Source organism: Ursus arctos, unplaced genomic scaffold, assembly GCF_023065955.2.
Source record: "Ursus arctos isolate Adak ecotype North America unplaced genomic scaffold, UrsArc2.0 scaffold_1, whole genome shotgun sequence".
In the NCBI taxonomy this organism is placed as follows: Eukaryota; Metazoa; Chordata; class Mammalia; order Carnivora; family Ursidae; genus Ursus; species Ursus arctos.
In genome coordinates this window covers 7247001-7265612 of record NW_026622763.1, presented here as the reverse complement: position 1 = coordinate 7265612, position 18612 = coordinate 7247001, and the positions used below count along the sequence as shown (strand labels likewise).

At 40.0% G+C, this 18612-nt stretch overlaps 1 protein-coding gene across 1 annotated transcript in view; it reads left to right on the top strand.

Moving 5' to 3' along the window:
- Positions 1-18612, top strand: part of CNTNAP5 (contactin associated protein family member 5) — a 780199-nt gene that overhangs the window by 670624 nt on the left and 90963 nt on the right. The window contains exons 18-19 of the mRNA XM_044388305.3: positions 354-593; positions 8967-9191. Of these exons, the coding sequence (XP_044244240.1) occupies positions 354-593; positions 8967-9191 (465 nt within the window). The remainder of the gene's footprint in view (positions 1-353; positions 594-8966; positions 9192-18612) is intronic.

Genomic DNA, 18612 nt, shown 5'->3' with positions numbered 1-18612 from the left:
AGACATGGGGCTCCATTCCAGGACCCTGAGATCATGACCTGAGCAGAAACCAAGAGTCAGACACTCAACCAACTGAGACACCCAGGCACCACATTTTTATTTTATTTTATTTTATTTTTATTTTTATTTTTTTTTTGGAGTTAGGGGTGAGGAGTTTCCTAGCCCAGAAAGATATGCATTTTGCACATGCTGTTTGAATTCCTAATTCTCACTGGAGACTGTAATGGAAAAGTTCAACACAGCATGACAACAGAACAGTGTTTAACTGTTAGCAGTGTCAATATTAAATCTAAAAGAATTAAACTGTATGATGTCTTACTTTTTTTTTTTTCTTTTTCTTTTTCACTGTTTAGGGGGAACATCATCAAGACAGAAAGGCTTTCTAGGATGCATACGCTCCTTACACTTGAATGGGCAGAAATTGGACCTGGAGGAGAGGGCAAAGGTCACATCTGGAGTCCGGCCTGGATGCCCGGGTCATTGCAGCACTTATGGTAGCATCTGCCACAATGGGGGCAAGTGTGTGGAGAAGTACAGTGGATACTTCTGTGATTGCACCAATTCACCATATGAAGGGCCCTTTTGCAAAAAAGGTACAGTAGATACCTCTCTTTTTCCCCCGGGCTGTATTGCAGTACCTATAAGCCATGGTCAAGTCATGCCGTTAGATAGTCTGTAAGCAATCATTTATCTTCTTCAATTTTGCTCTGTTTAAAGACTCTGTGTAGCCCCTCAAACATGCTCTCCTTGGCTGAGGGGACAGCTCAACACTGGGAGAAATGGGCTTTCATTTCATTTCTGGATGCACTAATCTGTACAGTTCCACTTCCTTAGCCCATGCATGTAATCACAGCATTACAGATTCTACTCCCCTGGAAGACTCTTAGGGATGCTTGAGTCATCTTAAAGTATTTTTACAATAGGGAATTTACAGGTAAGTCAGTAGAAACAATACCATGCATCTAGTAAAATCTCCCTATTCTGCAGATGATGTGAGTGGAGTCTGAAGCTTTAAAAGCCCTGCCTGGAGATTCACATTTAGTTCATCAGGGGGCTGGGAATGGAACACAAGGATCAAAAATCCCTGTCCCAGAGTCTTTCTACATCCTCTCTTATGAATTCATCGCATTGACAAAAGTAACCACGATTGAAGTATACCTTGAAAAAGGAGTGGTGGGGGCGCCTTGGTAGCGCAGTCCTTGAGCGTCTGCCTTCAGCTCAGGGCGTGATCCCGGCGTTCCGGGATCGAGCCCCACATCAGGCTCTTCCGCTGGGAGCCTGCTTCTTCCTCTCCCACTCCCCTGCTGTGTTCCCTCTCTCACTGGCTGTCTCTCTGTCAAAATAAATAAATAAAATCTTAAAAAAAAAAAAAAAAAGAAAAAGGAGTGGTGGTCATGGTGTAAATTCTCTAGAAAAATTCAAGATAACTCTACAAACTATAAAATTGTATTATTCAATATAAATACTTAGTATTTTCTCAAATACAAGGGCAAAAGATTCGGTCTCCTATCAATCTTTGCAGGATTTTAAAGTTTATTTTATTGATGGGGAAAAAATGTTTGTTGAGCAAATAATGTAAACAATGTTTCAAGAACAGCATTTAAACTATTAAAATAAAATGTTCTAATTACTTTGAAACACCATTTACATACAAACAGTGATGGCAATTATACATAATTCTTGTCAATTCATTAAAACACATTTCCCAAACACCTCTACCAAACAATGCTTTATTTAGTCCAATTTACTGTTGGAACCTAAGAACAATAGACAGAAGAAGAGCACCCAGTGTTCTCAGTGAAAGACTCTGTAATTTGAGTTCTTCATCATTTACACTGGCCTTCTCTACAGTTAGATTGAATTATTTGCTTATTATTGTTGAGAATCATTATACTCCTTGGGAGGAAATTAATGGTACAAATTTTAGGGCCAATAGCGTGTTCGGCCCTGCATGGAGCTTGACATAAAGTCGTCCCATCCCTGTAGGTGTTGACCATGGGCTAAGGTAAGCAAAGTGCCACTGTATTTTCACACTGGGGAAAGTGTCTGAATAACTGCCCCTAAAAAAATTTAAATGCCACCCTTAGTCTGGCCCCACATGGCCAGAAGAAGCAAATACAGAATAAACACTATTGGGCCTGCTCACAAAGGTATACCAGCATTGTTCTATAAGATCTATACCCAAGTCCTGTGTTTGGAAAAAATTAAAAATTAAAAAAAAATAAAAAAAAGATCAGTGGGATTCTACATTTCTCCAGGGACATTGCTCAAACATCTCATAGATATATTGTTCTAAATTTAGCCTAATTTTTAATTGGCTTTTGTTTTTTCCTGAAACAACGCCAGTTAATTATCCTCTGTCCATACCATTGTATCTTTGGGCAACACATGTTGAAATAGCCCCACTTTTGTGCTCTCTCCTCACTTGTAACTTCAATCTATAAGCAAAATAGACAAATATGTGCTTAGCCGTTTCAGCTTGCTTCATATTTCACAGTTCAAACTTTCTCCCTTTTCTCATAAATCTAAGGAAATGATTCCTTTCATATTCAGTCACTGCAAAATATGTGGGATGAATCTTTAAACCAAGTCTTCTAGCCATGCCAGTTGCCTGGGGGAAATGTCGCTTGGAATGGAAATGAGAGTCACTAGCTAGGAGATGGTCCTAAACAAGGGCGCTCCCTATTGGGGTAGTCTTCCATGTTAACTTCCCAGGGCATGTGTATTTTAGGGGGAGTAAATACTAGAAATATATGGGGTGAAATTACCAATGCCTGGGCCAGAACTATGATCCATTGACCTACTTTCTGTTTCTGATTACAGTACAAAATAATAATAATCATGCAATTAGCTAGTAATTATTGACCGCAACATACATTCCTTATGGCCAACCTAGTGGGGAAGATATTAACATATTGAGAACATTGAAGTTCACAGAGGTTGAATGGCTTGCTAATAAATGTCAGGGCTGGAGACCCATCCAGTATTTTTTGGTTTCTTTTTTCTCTTTAAAACCCTAATTTCAGGGCTCAGTCCTTAAGTGTCTGTCTTTGGCTCCGGTCGCGATCCCAGGGTCCTGGGATCAAGCCCTGCATCAGTCTCCCTGCTCAGCGGGAAGCCTGCTTCTCCCTCTCCCACTCCTGCTTGTGTTGCTTCTCTCGCTGTGTCTCTCTCTGTCAAATAAATTAAAAAAAATCTTTAAAAAAAATATAAAACCCTAATTTCATTCAGTATAGGAATATAGTAATAGGATTCAAACATGTTTGTTTGTTTTTATGTTTTGCATGTGTTTCTTTTTCTTGTTATTGAGGTTTAAGTTTCATACCTAAAATCCACCCTTTTAAATTGTATAATGCCATGATTTTTAGCATATTCACAAAGTTGCACAACCATCACTATTATCTAATTTCAGAATATTTTCATCACCCTAAAAAGGAATCTTATGCACATTAGTACCTACCCCTCCTTCACCTCTCCCCTCTGTCCCTGGAAATAACTGATATACTTGCTGTCACTATGGGATTTACCTATTCTGGATATTTCATTTAAATGGAATCATACACCATGTGGCCTTTTAGTGTCTAGTCTCTTTCACTTAGCATAATGTTTCCAAGGTTCATCCATGTTGTAGCACTTTTCAGTATTTTGTTCCTTTTTTATTTCCAAAGAGTATTTTATTCCATTACATGGAATTGTTTCAGCCGTTCATCAGTTGATGGACATTGGGATGTTTCCATTACTTTAGCTATTATAAATAATGCTGCTATTAACATCCAGGTACATATTTTGTGTGGATTTATGTTTTTCTGTTCTCTTGGGTATATACCTAGAAGTGGGATTACTTGGGTCATATGGTAACTATATGTTTAACTTTTTGAGGATACTGGCAAATTGTTTTCAAAGTGGCTGCTCCATTTTACATTCTTACCAACAAACTATAAGGATTCCAATTTCTCCACATCCTCACCAACACTTGTTATTATCCACCCTTTTGATAAAAGACATCTTATTGTAAATGTGTGAAATAGTATCTTATTGTGGTTTTGACTTGCATTTCACTAATGACTAATAACATTGGACATTTTTGCATCTTTAGGAAAATGTTTATTTAAAGATTCTGCTCGTTTTTTTGATTGGGTTATTTTTCTTTCTATTGTTTAGTCGTAGGAATTCTTTGCATATTTTGAATAACAATTCTCACATTATATATATGCTTTGAAAATATTTTCTCCCCTTTCCATTCTCTTGATAGTATCTTGTGAAGCACAAAGGTTTTAATTCTCATAACATCCACTTCTTATTGCTTTCTTTCTGTTGCTTGTGCTTTTGGTATTATGTCTAACAAATCATTGCCTCACTGAAGGTCGTGAAGACTTATGTCCATGGTTTCTTCTAAGAATTTTATAGTTTTGCTTTTACATTTAGTCTTTGATCCAGTTTGAGTTCATTTTTGTAGATGGTGTGAAATAGGGGTTCAGCTTCATTCTTTTGCCTATGGATATCCAGCTATTCTAACACCATTTATTAATGTGTACTTGTCTTTAGCCTACCTCCACCCCCACCATTATATGAAGAATCTGGGTATGACTGTCATAGTGGTGTCATTTATTATTTTTTTCTAATTAAAAATTTAGAGAATGTATTTGGAATTCTATTTGGAAATATATTTGGGAATTGAGGAAAAAATCTAATTACTCAGTGACAAACATTAAAAAGAAAATCTGATTTCCTTCTAGCTCTTTTCTTTGTACTTACTATAGCTGTAATAATTCTGTATTTCATTTCTACATTTTATATCTTAAATTTTCTTTTTTTTTCTTTTTTTTTTAAAGATTTTATTTATTTGACAGAGAGAGAGACAGCCAGCAAGAGAGGGGACACAAGCAGGGGGTGTGGGAGAGGAAGAAGCAGGCTACCAAGGAGGAGCCCGATGCGGGGCTCAATCCCAGAATGTCGGGATCATGCCCTGAGCCAAAGTCAGATGCTTAATGACTGAGCCACCCAGGCGCCCCTATATCTTAAATTTTCTTTATTTCATTTTACAGACATTTCTATGTAATTCATCAGTTTTAATGGTTGCAATATATTTCAACTCATGGGATTGCCTCTGCTTACTTAACCCATTCTGTCCGTAGAGCAGTTTAGTTTGGCAATAGCGGCATCATTCTGCACTTGATCTGCCTAAGTTCAGATTCTGGCTCATCTACACTCTACAGTGTATGATGCCACTTGTATAACTCACGTCCCAATTTCTTGGTTTTCCCATATATAGAATTAGAAAATTCAAAAATCCATCACAGAGGGTTGTGGTGAACATTTAATGAGCATTTCACAAAGCACTTGGGTTAATGCCTGGCAAATAAAGTCTCACTAAGTGCTTGCTCTTATTATTGTTTTGGAATTTTATTATTTTTTACTTTTTTTAAAAGATTTTATTTATTTATTTGAGAGAAAGTGATAGAGACAGAGTGAGCATGAGCAGGGGGAGGGGCAGAGGGAGAGGAAGAAGCAGACTCCCTGATGAGCAGGGAGCCCTAAATAGGGCTAGATCCCAGGACCCCGGGATCATGACCTGAGCTGAAGGCAGTTGCTTAACCCACTGAGCTACCCAGTCACCCCTGTTTTGGAAAGTTAGATTGCCCCAACTTTTGCACATAAATAATGCTGTGATAAACACATGTATTCATTATTTACTTGCTAATGGAATTTCAGTGAAAAAATAGTATGTATATTTAAGTACGCTTTACCAGTTGCCAAAAATCTGTTGAAGAGTTCTTCTGCCGATGTACATCATTTTGTTTTTTTTTTTTTTTACCTTTCATTACAAAAAACCCAATTCTCAGTGATAATAGGGAAAAAAGTTTCAGAACCCGCATGCACCCATTATCTACCTTCAAAAATGATCAACTCATGACAATTTTGATTTCATCTACATACTTACATCCTCTTCTTCTCCTTTATTATTTTGAAGCAAATTTCAAATATCACAACATTTCATCTATAAATATTACAATATCTATTGCTAAAAGATAAGAGCTTATTAAAAACACAGAGCCACAGGACCATTATCATAAGAAAAATGAATAATGTCTAATATTATGAAATATCCACTCAGCATTCAAATTGCCAATTGTTTTATTTTTAGTTTGATGTTCTGCTAAATTAATTACAGCTTGGCTGATTTCTAGGTAATCACTAGCCTACTCATTACCTTTATGCTTATTCTAATTCTAATTTGTATCACTATTATTTAGACTAGCCATTGTCTATTGAGTTCCTACTATGTGTTGTGCTTCTACATAATGTCTTCCATTCCTTCTACCCACTGCAAGATTGAATCCATCCCTCTTGTGCATGAGGTTGTGAGCTGAGGTTGAGTGGTATCCTGTGAGAGTGTTAGAGAAGGGGCACAGCCAGGTGTCAGTTCCCATCTGTCAGACTCCACAGCTGGCTCAGATACACACAGTCTTCGGTGCCACAGTGTTTGCTAGCTGTTTCTCTTAGTTCATTCCACACTTTACTCCTGGTCAGTGTGGAGTTCCTCTTTCAGGTCTGCTCAAGCTACTGTGGCCATAGAGACCTCCAGCTCTAAGAATCATTGTCTCTGTCACACATACCACACTCGAGGCTACCTTCCATTGTGTTTTGTTTTGTTTTGTTTGGTATGTGTCCTTCCTTCTCAGAACACAATTAGCATAATTCTTTCCAGGTAGGTGCTCAGTAGATATTGCTAATATTGGTTCTGTGGCCTTGGGGTAGCATGATGGTCATAGATGATCACATCCAAGTTAACATATTTCTTCTAAAGAGCACAGGGGTTTTGTGTATTCAGACAAATCAGTCAGAGAGCTTAAATATGGTCAGGGAGCTTAGACTCTTAGATTATAAAATATAAGAAACTTAGAGAATAATAGAATCAAGGTGTTTTGCTGAAGGAAGCTTTATGTTGAAATTGACAGTATCTAAGTGTTAAATATTAAAATAATTAAACATTAAGAATAATTAGGAACCAGGGGAGAAAGGAAGACAGAAGTTTGGTAGGACATTTCTAGTTTAAAAGTGCTTGGCACTTTAATTACTTGTCCTAAGTATTAAGGAAAAAATGTAATATATATGCCCCTATCTAATATGCTATTCATAACAGAATGCTTTGAATTATAGTCAAATTTGAACACATTCACAACATCAAATAAAAGCCATTATTCTGTTAACTAGGAGATAGTAGCTCAAAATGCAGGCCAAATGTCCCTGAGGAAATTCACTCAAGGAAAGTGCTTGAATCAAGCTGATGATTAACCGGAATCCTTGCTGTCACAAGTCTCTGCTGCATATCTTTGTAATCAGGAGTACTGATGTTGTAACCCGAATGATAAATGCAGAACACATTCTCTGAATCTTTAGTCAAAATGAACTGGTATTCCCAATCTGCTAAGCAATATGCATAAATATGCAACTTTAATTTTTTGGCACTCTTACAGGCTGTTATAGATTTTCACAAAGGTAGAACAAATTTACAATAGAATTAGGAAGGAAAAGCCAGGTTTGATTATGTTCTAGGTGCCACCAACTCAATCAGGGAATTTCATGGGGAATTAGGAAAATTCCACACATCATTCAGGAAAAAGAGAAATCAATCGTGCCAGTATGGGTTCATGTTTCTTATGCTATCTTTATGGTGGGGGTTGCTGCCAGATCCAAGCTATGTTGTTCTATGAAGGAACCTCTCCTCCATGTCCTGATACTGTGTTACTGTATAGAGATAAAATTGAAGGAGAACTTATGAGCAGCCTGGATTGAAAGAAAATAATATCTCAGCATTTGGATGGATATGCAGTCAATAAACGGATAAAGTCTATGAAGGAAATTGCTATGGGTTCAGGCTAAAGTCTTCTAATACAGAGAACCTACAAGATCCAATGATCGTGGCTATCTCTTGCAAGTGTTCTATACACATTATCTCATTTAGCCACCCAGAAATACTGTGGAGGTGTTATGTTTCCCATTCACCAGATGACAAAACAGTCTCCACAGGGGTTCACCAACTTACCTGGGACCACACAGTGAGTATGGTATTGGATGAGGCTTCAGATCCAGAACAGAAGCCAAAGCCTGTGCTAGTTCCACCAAACTAAAAGGATAACAGTTGAAGTGAGCACATGATACAGGGAAGGTGGGTGATTTGCACATTCCTGCTAATTGAATGTCATTGGTTTGTAGATGCTGCCTTTCTCCATGGTGGTGGAAGGACTCCAGCCAACGTGTTATGCTGTAGGAATTGTATCCCATAGGAAGGCCTATTTGTTCAAGTCTTTGCTCTCTTTGGAATTGAATACCAATTCCTAGACATCAAAAAAAAAAAAAAAAAAAAGATTCCAGAGGTTAGATACCTATGCCTTTTCTGCTGGTTCCACTGATTCTCTCTCTTCTGTTTCCACAGATCCTCACATTTTCCCCAGCACCACAGAGAATTACCACTGCCTCCCCCAGTGTCCTATTCTCAGTAACTTAGAACCCACGCACAGTCCTCCAAACACACCAGAAAAGCACAAGCTGGAACTGTTAGAATCTCAGTTTTGAAACTAAGAAAGTCCCAGTAAAATTTATCTCTGTTATGCTGGAGTCAGGGACAGTTTCTCTTTGCTTCTTGAGAAATCAGCCCGGCACATGGTAGTTATACTGCAAATGTATGTTAAACTGAACTAAACTTCAGAATGCAAATCTCAGCTCTCTTTTTTCAGCTGTGCAACCTTATTCAAGGTACTTAGCCTCTGCAAGCCCCATGTTTCTCATTTGTAAATAACAATAATGACTTCTGCCACTTCAAACTTATTGTGGAAAGCATATTATATAATTCAGGTAAAAACCCTCACGCTGTGCTTGATGCAGAGCAAACAATAAACGGTTATTGCTGTCTGAATAATCAACTAAATACTGCAATGTGTGCATTCCCCTCTTCTATTTTTCAGAGGTTTCTGCTGTTTTTGAGGCTGGCACTTCAGTTACTTATATGTTTCAAGAACCCTATCCAGTGACCAAAAATATAAGCCTCTCTTCCTCAGCAATTTACGCAGATGCAGCTCCATCCAAGGAAAATATTGCATTTAGCTTTGTGACAGCCCAGGCGCCCAGCCTCTTGCTGTACATCAATTCTTCTTCTCAGGAGTACCTGGCTGTCCTGCTCTGCAAGAATGGTGAGTACTGACAGCATGAAGCCTGATGGAGTGTTACAGTGGGCTAGAGGGACAGTGCATGCCCTCCAGAACACTGCATAATTTCAACCTAAATTTGGTCCCACCTGGGCAGCTTAATTCCAGACCTCCAGCCAAAGCCTTGATTGTACTTTAGCTTTATGACTTGCAATTGGTATTCAGGGCCAGTGTCAATTCATTGCTGAAGTCTCAAATGCATAGCCCTTAATTTGCTTCAACTGTGTAGCAGTAATTCTTTATTATTTATTCTGTGCTGGAATCCATTAAGTGTAAAGGAGACAATCATAAGCATATATGAATTGCAGAAGGACACTCGTCACATATATCGTGTCATCTTTGCTGCAGTCTCCTTTACTGAGGGCTGTTAAAACAACTAGCATAAATGCAGGCTGTATTAGTAGGAGTTGATTGCCTAGGTCTTGGAGAAAAGTGGTATATGTGAGTCATACCCTTGTGCAATACGGGGCATGGTGCTGAGAATCAGACTTTGAAAAGAATGTGCACAAAATGGAATATGAAAAGGTTAGAAGGGTACAGGGGCTCTGACCCACTTCATGCAAGGGTTGTTGACAGACACTGGTTCTGACAGCTGTTAGTTAAAGTCAGGTTTTCTTCCCTCACTGTGCAATTCCACCTCACGGTGAGGAGGACTGTTGGTCAAGGGCACTGTGAGATCAAAATCCTAGGGGATTTTGACAGGGAACAAATGTTAGAACACACAAAGAGGGTGAAGATGTGGACATTCCTGTAGTCAGGTCTCAAAGGACGTGTTCCTATAATCGAGAGTATGCTCTTCCTCCTCTTGTAATTTGCCGAGATAATGAGAGGAGTCTGGGCTTTAGAACCATCCCCTGGGAGGGACTGTGCTGGGGCAGAGAAGAAAGGAGGCTTGGAATACATAGCGTACATTCTGGCCTCTCTAGACCTTAGGACAGAGACTCCACAGAGACTCCAACTATTTCTCTTGCTCTACTCCTTTTTTTTTGGGGGGGGTGTTATTCTTCTTTGCTTCATCTTGCTTTCTGTCTACGACACTAAAAATAAAGAATGATGGTGGGCCTAACACAAGGATCAACCTGTTGAATCAGGCCTGAAGTACATGAATAATAAGATTCCCACAGACAATAACAGAACTCATTCATTCTAAGAACAAATGCAAGGGAAGGAAGAAAAGAGAGAGTGTTCCTGGGATGGTGACTGAACCACATCAAGACTATCTGATCTTAAAGAGCCTACAAGAGAGAAAGGAACAATTATGCGTTATTAGACCCCTTATTTATCAGCAGACCTTTGTATGATTAGAACCATTATATTACCTTGTCATATCTTAAACTTTGCCCTCATAATGTCTCTGTGAAGTGGATAAGCCTGGCTGAGGATGTCAAGGCATAGATTAACTGATTAACATAGGTCAGCCAGATAATTCATGACATGGTTGGGACCAGAAGACAGATCTCCTGATAATCAGCCCCACCATCTTCCCTTTAAGCTAGACCATCCTGCTGTGATGTGGCTGGACTATAGTAAGATAGTTACAGAGCCCTGAGGTGCAAGATTTTCTCCAAAGCATCTTTTAGGTTTGATTCCATGGCACATTTGTACCCGCCAGGCTATACCTATGGATACAGACAATGCATAACAGGAATAGCTATACTTGATTACACATACATACTGTTCCATATACCCTATCTAACACACACACACACACACACACACACACACACACACACACACACATATTCTGGGCACTATTCTAATTAATGTGCACAGCCCTTAATTCTCACAACAATCCTATGTGGTTGGTGGTATTAATCTCATAGCTCCAGAAACTAAGGCATACAGGCAATAAATAACTAACTTAAAATCTCACGGCAAGTAAGTAGAAGAGTTAGAATTCAATCCTTCATCTCTGACTCTGGTAGTATATTTTGTGTTCTTAACTATAGCTCTAAATGAAGACTGTTATGTATTTTCTAAAACACAGGGTGTTTTAAATAACTTGAATTTATTTAATTGGGAAGGCATTCTTGAATTCTGCCTGATCACCTATTTTCTTATACTCTAAAGCCTCGCTTCCCTGAAGCTTCTACTTGACACCATAGGCATTTGCATTTTTTAAGCGCTGGCTACGGGCAGGAAGCAAGGAGATACTTGTACCTTGTTTGTTTGCTTGTTTGCTTTAAGCTTAGGTTGCAGGGCCAGTGTGAAAATTGAGGCTTCACATCTGAGTCTAACTCACAGGAGATGGATGTCCAGCCAGTGGCTAGTCATGTTGTGCCCCCCTACCCTCACTCTGCCTCAGGGAACCACCTCCCCCATTGCTCTAGGAAACTCTTGTCACACTGGGCAGTGGTAAATGCCTTTCTGATTTAGGATTCTGGGCATTTCCTGCCATCTTATCCTACAGAGAAGCAGTGGAGATACATACTCATTCATTCCTTCTTTCATTGACTCCCCACTGCAGAGTATCAGGAACTATAGAGAGCAGGAAAAATACACAGGATGCTGCACAGTCTAAACATGATAAGGAAAAAGAGAGACTCAAAACCTGCCTTACAGTTTTTGATGGACAATCAAGGTACATGAGGGAATCAGGTCATCCAGACTTCTCAAGCAGTCTAACTGGAAGTTAGATTTTGTCTAACTTTGAGGATGAATCTCCTAGGAATTCAGAGGCTATAACAATAGGGCAAATGCCTTGAGGGAGAGTGGATTCCTTGTCATTGGAGGTCTTCAAACAGTAATTAAATGACAATTTGTTGGAAAAAGTATAATAAGAATACTGGCGGTGGATGAGGGAGAAAAATAACCTCTGAGTTTCTCTCCAAGTCTAAGATTTTGTGATTCTCTATTCCCTTCTTGTGTAGTCTTACATTTATATTTCTTTCTGCTAGGGCTGCATTTGCAGCCTTTGAAATGCTTCTACAAGGAATGAAGAATTGGTATGGGTACAGCTTGTTCCTACTATGCTCACAATATTAGGCCACTGACCTAACTGCCAGTGAATAATATGGGGACCTTGCTTCATGAGGAGCTAAGAATATTTTTAATAAGACTTTGATAGACTTCAGGGAGAAATATACCTCTGAAAATACTAACGGATGCTAAGAACACCCACAGCTTGGGTGGGGGGGGGAGTAGCAAACATGGTAAAAGGTTAACTAGGGAAATTCTTTCTCTGGAAAGGTTTTCTAAGATTGATTCACACCTCTCTGAGATGAAGTTAAGTTTTCTGTTAGTACAGGTTTCTTAACCTTTCTTTGATTTAAGACACCTCTGGGGGGCGCCTGGGTGGCACAGTGGTTAAGCGTCTGCCTTCACGCTCAGGGCGTGATCCCGGCGTTATGGGATCGAGCCCCACATCAGGCTCCTCCACTAGGAGCCTGCTTCTTCCTCTCCCACTCCCCTTGCTTGTGTTCCCTCTCTCTCTGGCTGTCTCTATCTCTGTTGAATAAATAAATAAAATCTTTAAAAAAAAAAAAAAAAGAAACATTTCTAAAAAAAAAAAAAAAAAGACACCTCTGGGAATCTGGTGGATATTATGATGAGAAGATCACTCTTAAATGGAGTCCTTTTTGTTCTCCCCAGGAGGAAGAAAATGCCTATGGCCATGTCATACAAAATGGATCCAATTTCAGCACTGTGGGTTAGGAAGCAAGGGGGTGGAGACAGGTGGATGAACTGCATAAATACTGAACAAAATCCTTGGCTTGCAAATCTATTTAATATGGGTGTACAGGCCAGAGGAGAGAAGAGTAGTGAGACTCAAAGTCATTCTTCTAAGTCTCTCCCTGGCAGGAGTTTGGTTTGGTACACTTGGAATTCCTCTTTGCCCTTTACCATTTTTCTTGAAATTTCTCCAACTAGAGACTTATTCAGGTTAAGTCGTTGCTGTCTTTTCAAATGAAAACAGGTCCTTTCTCCTAAAGGAAGAAAAGGATTTTCATTTCTGGGATGGAAGATTAGAGAATGAAGAGGAGGCATTTGAGGCTAAGAGTCCTTAGGAGAACGAAGGTGGTTGTGGTCCCATAGGCTGGAGCTTTGGACGGCAGGCAACTTCTCAGAGATATGGCTGTTGGACGAGAAGGGGCATATGAAGGAGGAAATGAGAAGGCAATGAGAGTATTCTAAAGATACAGTTAAATTCCACAGCATTTTGTTGAGTGATGGCTCTGCCTTCTGCATGGTACCATAGAGTTCTCCTTCAAACTTGTCATTTAACAAATATTCTCAGAGCATTTACCTCATAGCAGGCACTGTTTCATGCATGGGAGAGACAGATTCAGACAGCAATCTGTTCTGCCTTTAATGATCGAGTCTGGAGACAGAGACACAGCAAAGCAGGACATGTTGTAGATGTGGAATAGAGTCTGTTCCAGGTAGATTGACGTAAAGAAGTAAAGAAGGAAAGAGTGGATGATTCTTTCTGGGAGGGCCTATGGGTTCATGGAGATAGTGAAACTTGAGTTGGGCCATGAAAGATAAAGTGTTTTCCAGGCAGACATTAGATTTTTGTTTAATAAAATGAGAGGTTTCTTTGATTGTTCCTCATTTTCACCATTTTATTTCCATTGCATGTGAAATACACATATTTTTTCCCAGTCAGTTCCCCTTTCTACTCTTTCATCATGTGTCCTTCTTGGCTCCTTGATAGTAAAATAAAAAAATCAAATTTAGAATATGTGCTAAGTCTAAGGCCATCAATCTAGGGTGAAATCATTTGGATACAAAATCCAAGCAGTGCCTTCGGGTCACCTTTCCATGGTGGCTCTTCAGCTGCCCTCCAACACTGAATGGTTTGGTTGACTTTGCTTCAGCATTTCCTTTTTATCAATCTTTTTTTTTTTTTTTTTAACAAATACATTCATAAGGATGCACTGTCTGCATTTGTGATTGCACACACCTTGGAGGGAATGATGATGAACCCAGATACTTAACATTTCGAACAGACTGACTCAAGGGAGACAGGGGTAAGGAGGAATCCAGAGAGGGAGTGTCGTCAAAGTACAAACTTCAACAGCTGTTAACCAGGGCTGGTTTGACCCTAGACTACTCTCTGCCTTTGCTGCTTTCTTGCAGAAGACTTTCAAAGTTCAGTGCTGCTTCCTACCACTCCCTCTCTGACACCAGCATATGCTTAAGTTCCTCAGAGCAGCAGGAATCCTGATAAACAAGCAGAGAAAAGCACACCTCGGAAGGCATCACCATGACCACTTCCACCTCTGGGCTTGTCTCAAGTAACACTTTGCTGTTATTGAACTTAAAATTCCCCAATGTCTTTTGATATTTGTAGGACTGTTTTGGTTGGTGCATTTCCTCCATTTCTGGGCTTTCCAATAGTCTCTTGCTGGGAGGAAATACCAGGTCCTGCTGTGCTTCTCTCCTCCATTTTACGGTAATATGATTATGACACACCATGACCTTGAGAGGGTATCAGGAGACCCTCCTCATCACCTCATCTTAGTGGACAGACAAAAATATGGGCAGGCACAAAAGGCATCTCCAGTATCAGGCAGTTAATCCATTGTGCCAAGGGGTGGGCCTAAGTGCACACATGAAGGTATGGTGAATAAAAACTGGATCCAGGTTGGAGTGCCTGGTGACTCGGTCAGTTAAGCATCTGACTCTTGGTTTTGGCTCAGATCATGATCTCAGGGTTGTGAGGTCAAGCCCCTCATCAGTTTCCATGCTCAGTATGGAGTCTGCTCAAGATTTTCTCTCCCTCCCCCCTACCCCTTCCCTGACTTGTGCTCTTTCTCTCTCTCAAATAAATAAATAAAATATTTTAAAAAACGGATCCAGGTCATCATTCTTGTTTTTTTTCTCTCTGTTTTCATGGATTTCTTATTTTGTAGTGTGCTCATAGGTCCTTGAAGATTGTGTCTCCCTAAAATCCATACGTTGAAGGGACTCCTAGTATTTTTTTTAAAAAGAGTTTTCATTTGTTCATTTGAGAAAGAAAGAGAAGGAGAGGGAGAAGGAGACTGCCCCCTGAGGTGGGAGCCCAAAGTGGGGTTCAATCCCAGGATTCTGAGATCATGACCTAAGCTGAAGTCAGATGTTTAACCTACTGAGCCACCCAGGTGCCCCACCTAGTATTTAGAATAAGAAGGAAGTTAAGGTTAATTTAGGTTATAAGAAGAGAGAACTGATCTTCTAGGGTTAGTGTCTTTAAAAGAGGAGACACCAGACTTTTCTGCCTCTCTCGGCCATGTAAGGACACAGTGAGAAGGTGGCCATCTGCAAAACAAGAGTAGAGTCCTCACTAGCAACTGGATTGGCTGTTACTTTATCTTGCTGGCATCCAGAGCTGTGGGAAAATAAATTTCTGTTGGTTGGTCTACCCAGTGTTCAGTATTTTGTTATAGTAGTTCAGTCAGGCTAAGACAAAGATCACATGAGATAATGCAAGAAGATGTGCTTCGTAGACTGTAAAGAACAAAACACATTGCATTTTCTCATTGATAATAATAATAATGTGAATTATCTGAATGCTTGGGTTGGCAGAGCGTGAATGTGAAGGTCAGGATTCAGGATGACTGAGATTAAAATTTAATATGAAGAGGACATGATAATCACTCATTGTCTAGAGGCAGAGCATCTCATTGGGGAGACATTACCCTGAGGGGGGAGAAAGATGAGGCACAAGGTCCCCTACCTCCATGTTAGCTATTGTCATTAGGTACAGGCAGCAGCTTTTGATATACACACGCATGAAAACAGAACAAAACAAAATTTAAGAACGGCTTTCTCAAATATACTCTGAACTAAACCTTTGGGAACTTGTCTGATGTTTCTGAAATAAAGATAGACAGAGAGAGACATAAAATAACTGAAGAACAGGGTATGTGCATAGGACTAAATAGGCTCTGCTCACAGCCAGGCCCAGCAACATATGACTGAGGAGATAGAGTTAAATGCTTGGGAACCCCCACCTCAAGTCCCAACCCTTCTGGCCGTGGAGCTGGCTGGGCAATAAGTGCCAGAATCAAGGAAACCAAAATAGGAAGAGCAGAGCTACTGAGTCAGTGCTCTCAGTCCCTGGGTGAAGAGCAACAATCAAAGACTAGCATGGAATTAAGGGTGACAAAAATTACAAGGGGCACCTCAGTGGTTGAGTTGGTTAAGCATCTGACATTTGGTTTCAGCTCGGGTCATGATCTCAGGGTCATGAGAGCCTGCACTGGGCTCCTTGCTAGATGTGAAGCCTGCTTAAGAGTCTCTCTCTTCCTCCCTCTGCCCCTCCCCCGCCTCTCCCAACTCACTAGCTTTCTCTCTCTCCCTCTCTCTTAAAAATTACAAAATGCAATTAACTCTATGAACATTTATCTAATACCTACTGTATTTATCTGCCAGGGCTGCCATAACAAATTACCACAGACTAAGTGGCTTAATCCACAGAAATTTATTTTCTCACAGTTCTGAAGACTGGAAGTCTGATATCAATGTGCCACCTGGGTTGGTGTCCGGTGAGAGGTCTCCCACTGGGTTGCAGATGGCTCCTTTCTTACTGTGTGTTCATGTGGCCTTTCCTTAGTATGCATGTGCCTAAGAGAGAAAGAGAGCGTGCTCTGGTTTCTCTTCTGAAATGGACACTCATCCCATTGGATCAGAGCCCCATCCTTATTTAACCGCTATTACTTCCCCAGAGTCTCTGTTTCCAAATTTGGCCGCTCTGGTATTAGGGCTTCAATATATGAATCTGAGGGGGACACAACACCTACTGTATTCTAGATGCTTTCCTATGTGCTCATAATAGAAGAACAAATATGGTATATAGTCGGCTCCAGGGAGAATCTTGGGGTTGGATTCCATATACAATTTTCATCTTTATAAGTTCAGCATCTAGCAGAGTACTTAGCACACAGTTGGCCTCAGTATTCTTGGATTGAGTTATGCCTAGCAAGTGTGAGGACACCCCCCAGAGTCCATGAGAGGTCGTTCTAGAATGTCAGTGGGGCTGTATTGGGGAAGAGAGGGCAGTTCTTCTCAATTTATCACAAAAGGCTTTCTAGTGAATATGGGCATGAACATACATTATATTAATCAAGAATTAATATTCTTAATTCTGGTCTTCCTGAGATTCCATTTTGTCACCTGTGATGTACTTTTGAGAGGCAAGGTTGTTTGGGCAGCAAGGCTCTGTGGAACTGGCATTCTTTGATTTTATTTTCCGAGGGTCTTCGAGGTCTTTGTACTTTCTCAGTTTAAAAAACTCTTGAGCAATTTTCCAAGAATTGAGCAACTGTTTGTTGTTGTTGTTGTTGTTTTCAGCAAGGCTGGTTGCTTACAACTGTACCGTGAGAACTAAGGGAATTATTTTCTGCTCTTATGCATCATTGTTTATAAAGAGAGAAAAGGTGTGCACTTGGTGCCTTGGTTTCTTCATCTATAAATTTGGGATAATTGTAATGGTCAAGGGTCGCGCAGCAGTGTTGTTGAGGATTAATAAGAACCTGTCTGTAAAGAGTTTGAAGGGACTCAGATGAAAGATGTGGAATAAATACAAAGAAGGGTTATTATAAAACAGAGCAAAGCTCTGGCTGGTGACTGAAGCACCTTGATTTTTTTTTTTAAAGCCAGGGTTGGAGAAAACCGGGAACCGGATGGTTAGCTTTTGGACTAGAACTCTAATGAGGGGTTTAAGGATTAAGAAAGTTGTTGAAGTCTGTGTGAAGAAAGCTTTTCTAAGAGAAAAGACATGTTTTTATTCTTCTTAGAACACTTGATCTGTAAATACTTACATCTTGAGATGTGAAATAGTCAGCAGAAAGCCCAAGCTCAGGGTTTATTCAGTTCTCTGTGCAGTTAATTACCTTTTGTGCAGCAAGTAGGCCTTGGGTTATCATTATTTCTTTTCATTCAAAGTTATTGGAGATGTGTTTCCACTTTAATAAGTAGCTTATCCTCTAGAAGTTTAGCAATGAGGGCCCTGGACATCGAATCAGCTATTATAAAGCTGCAGAGGAGTCATGGTGAGCAGGTGCTCAACCTTACGAGTCCAGTCTGAATTTCTACCACCACCCACCGGAGACCTTCCCTGATCTCCCAGCTCAAAACAGTTGATAGCAGCTAATACTTGCCAAGCACTTAACGTTAGCAGTTTTAGTTTTGCATTAGTTCATCTCACTCCCTCACAATGGCTGTGAAATTAGTACCAACATTTCCCATTTTACAGATGAAGAAACTTAGGCACAGAAAGGTTAAGTGACTTGTCCAAGAAGACAGAGCATTGAACCTGTGAGGCTGAAAAGTAAAGCCCACTGATCTCTTTTTAGCTTGTGAACCATTCTACTCTGTTCTCTGACCTCACATTGTTCTGTGTGCTACTCTCATGGCACCTGCTGTTTTCTCTCTGGTGTTTGCTTCAGCTTTCATGTGGGGTGTGTGCTGGGTCACGAAT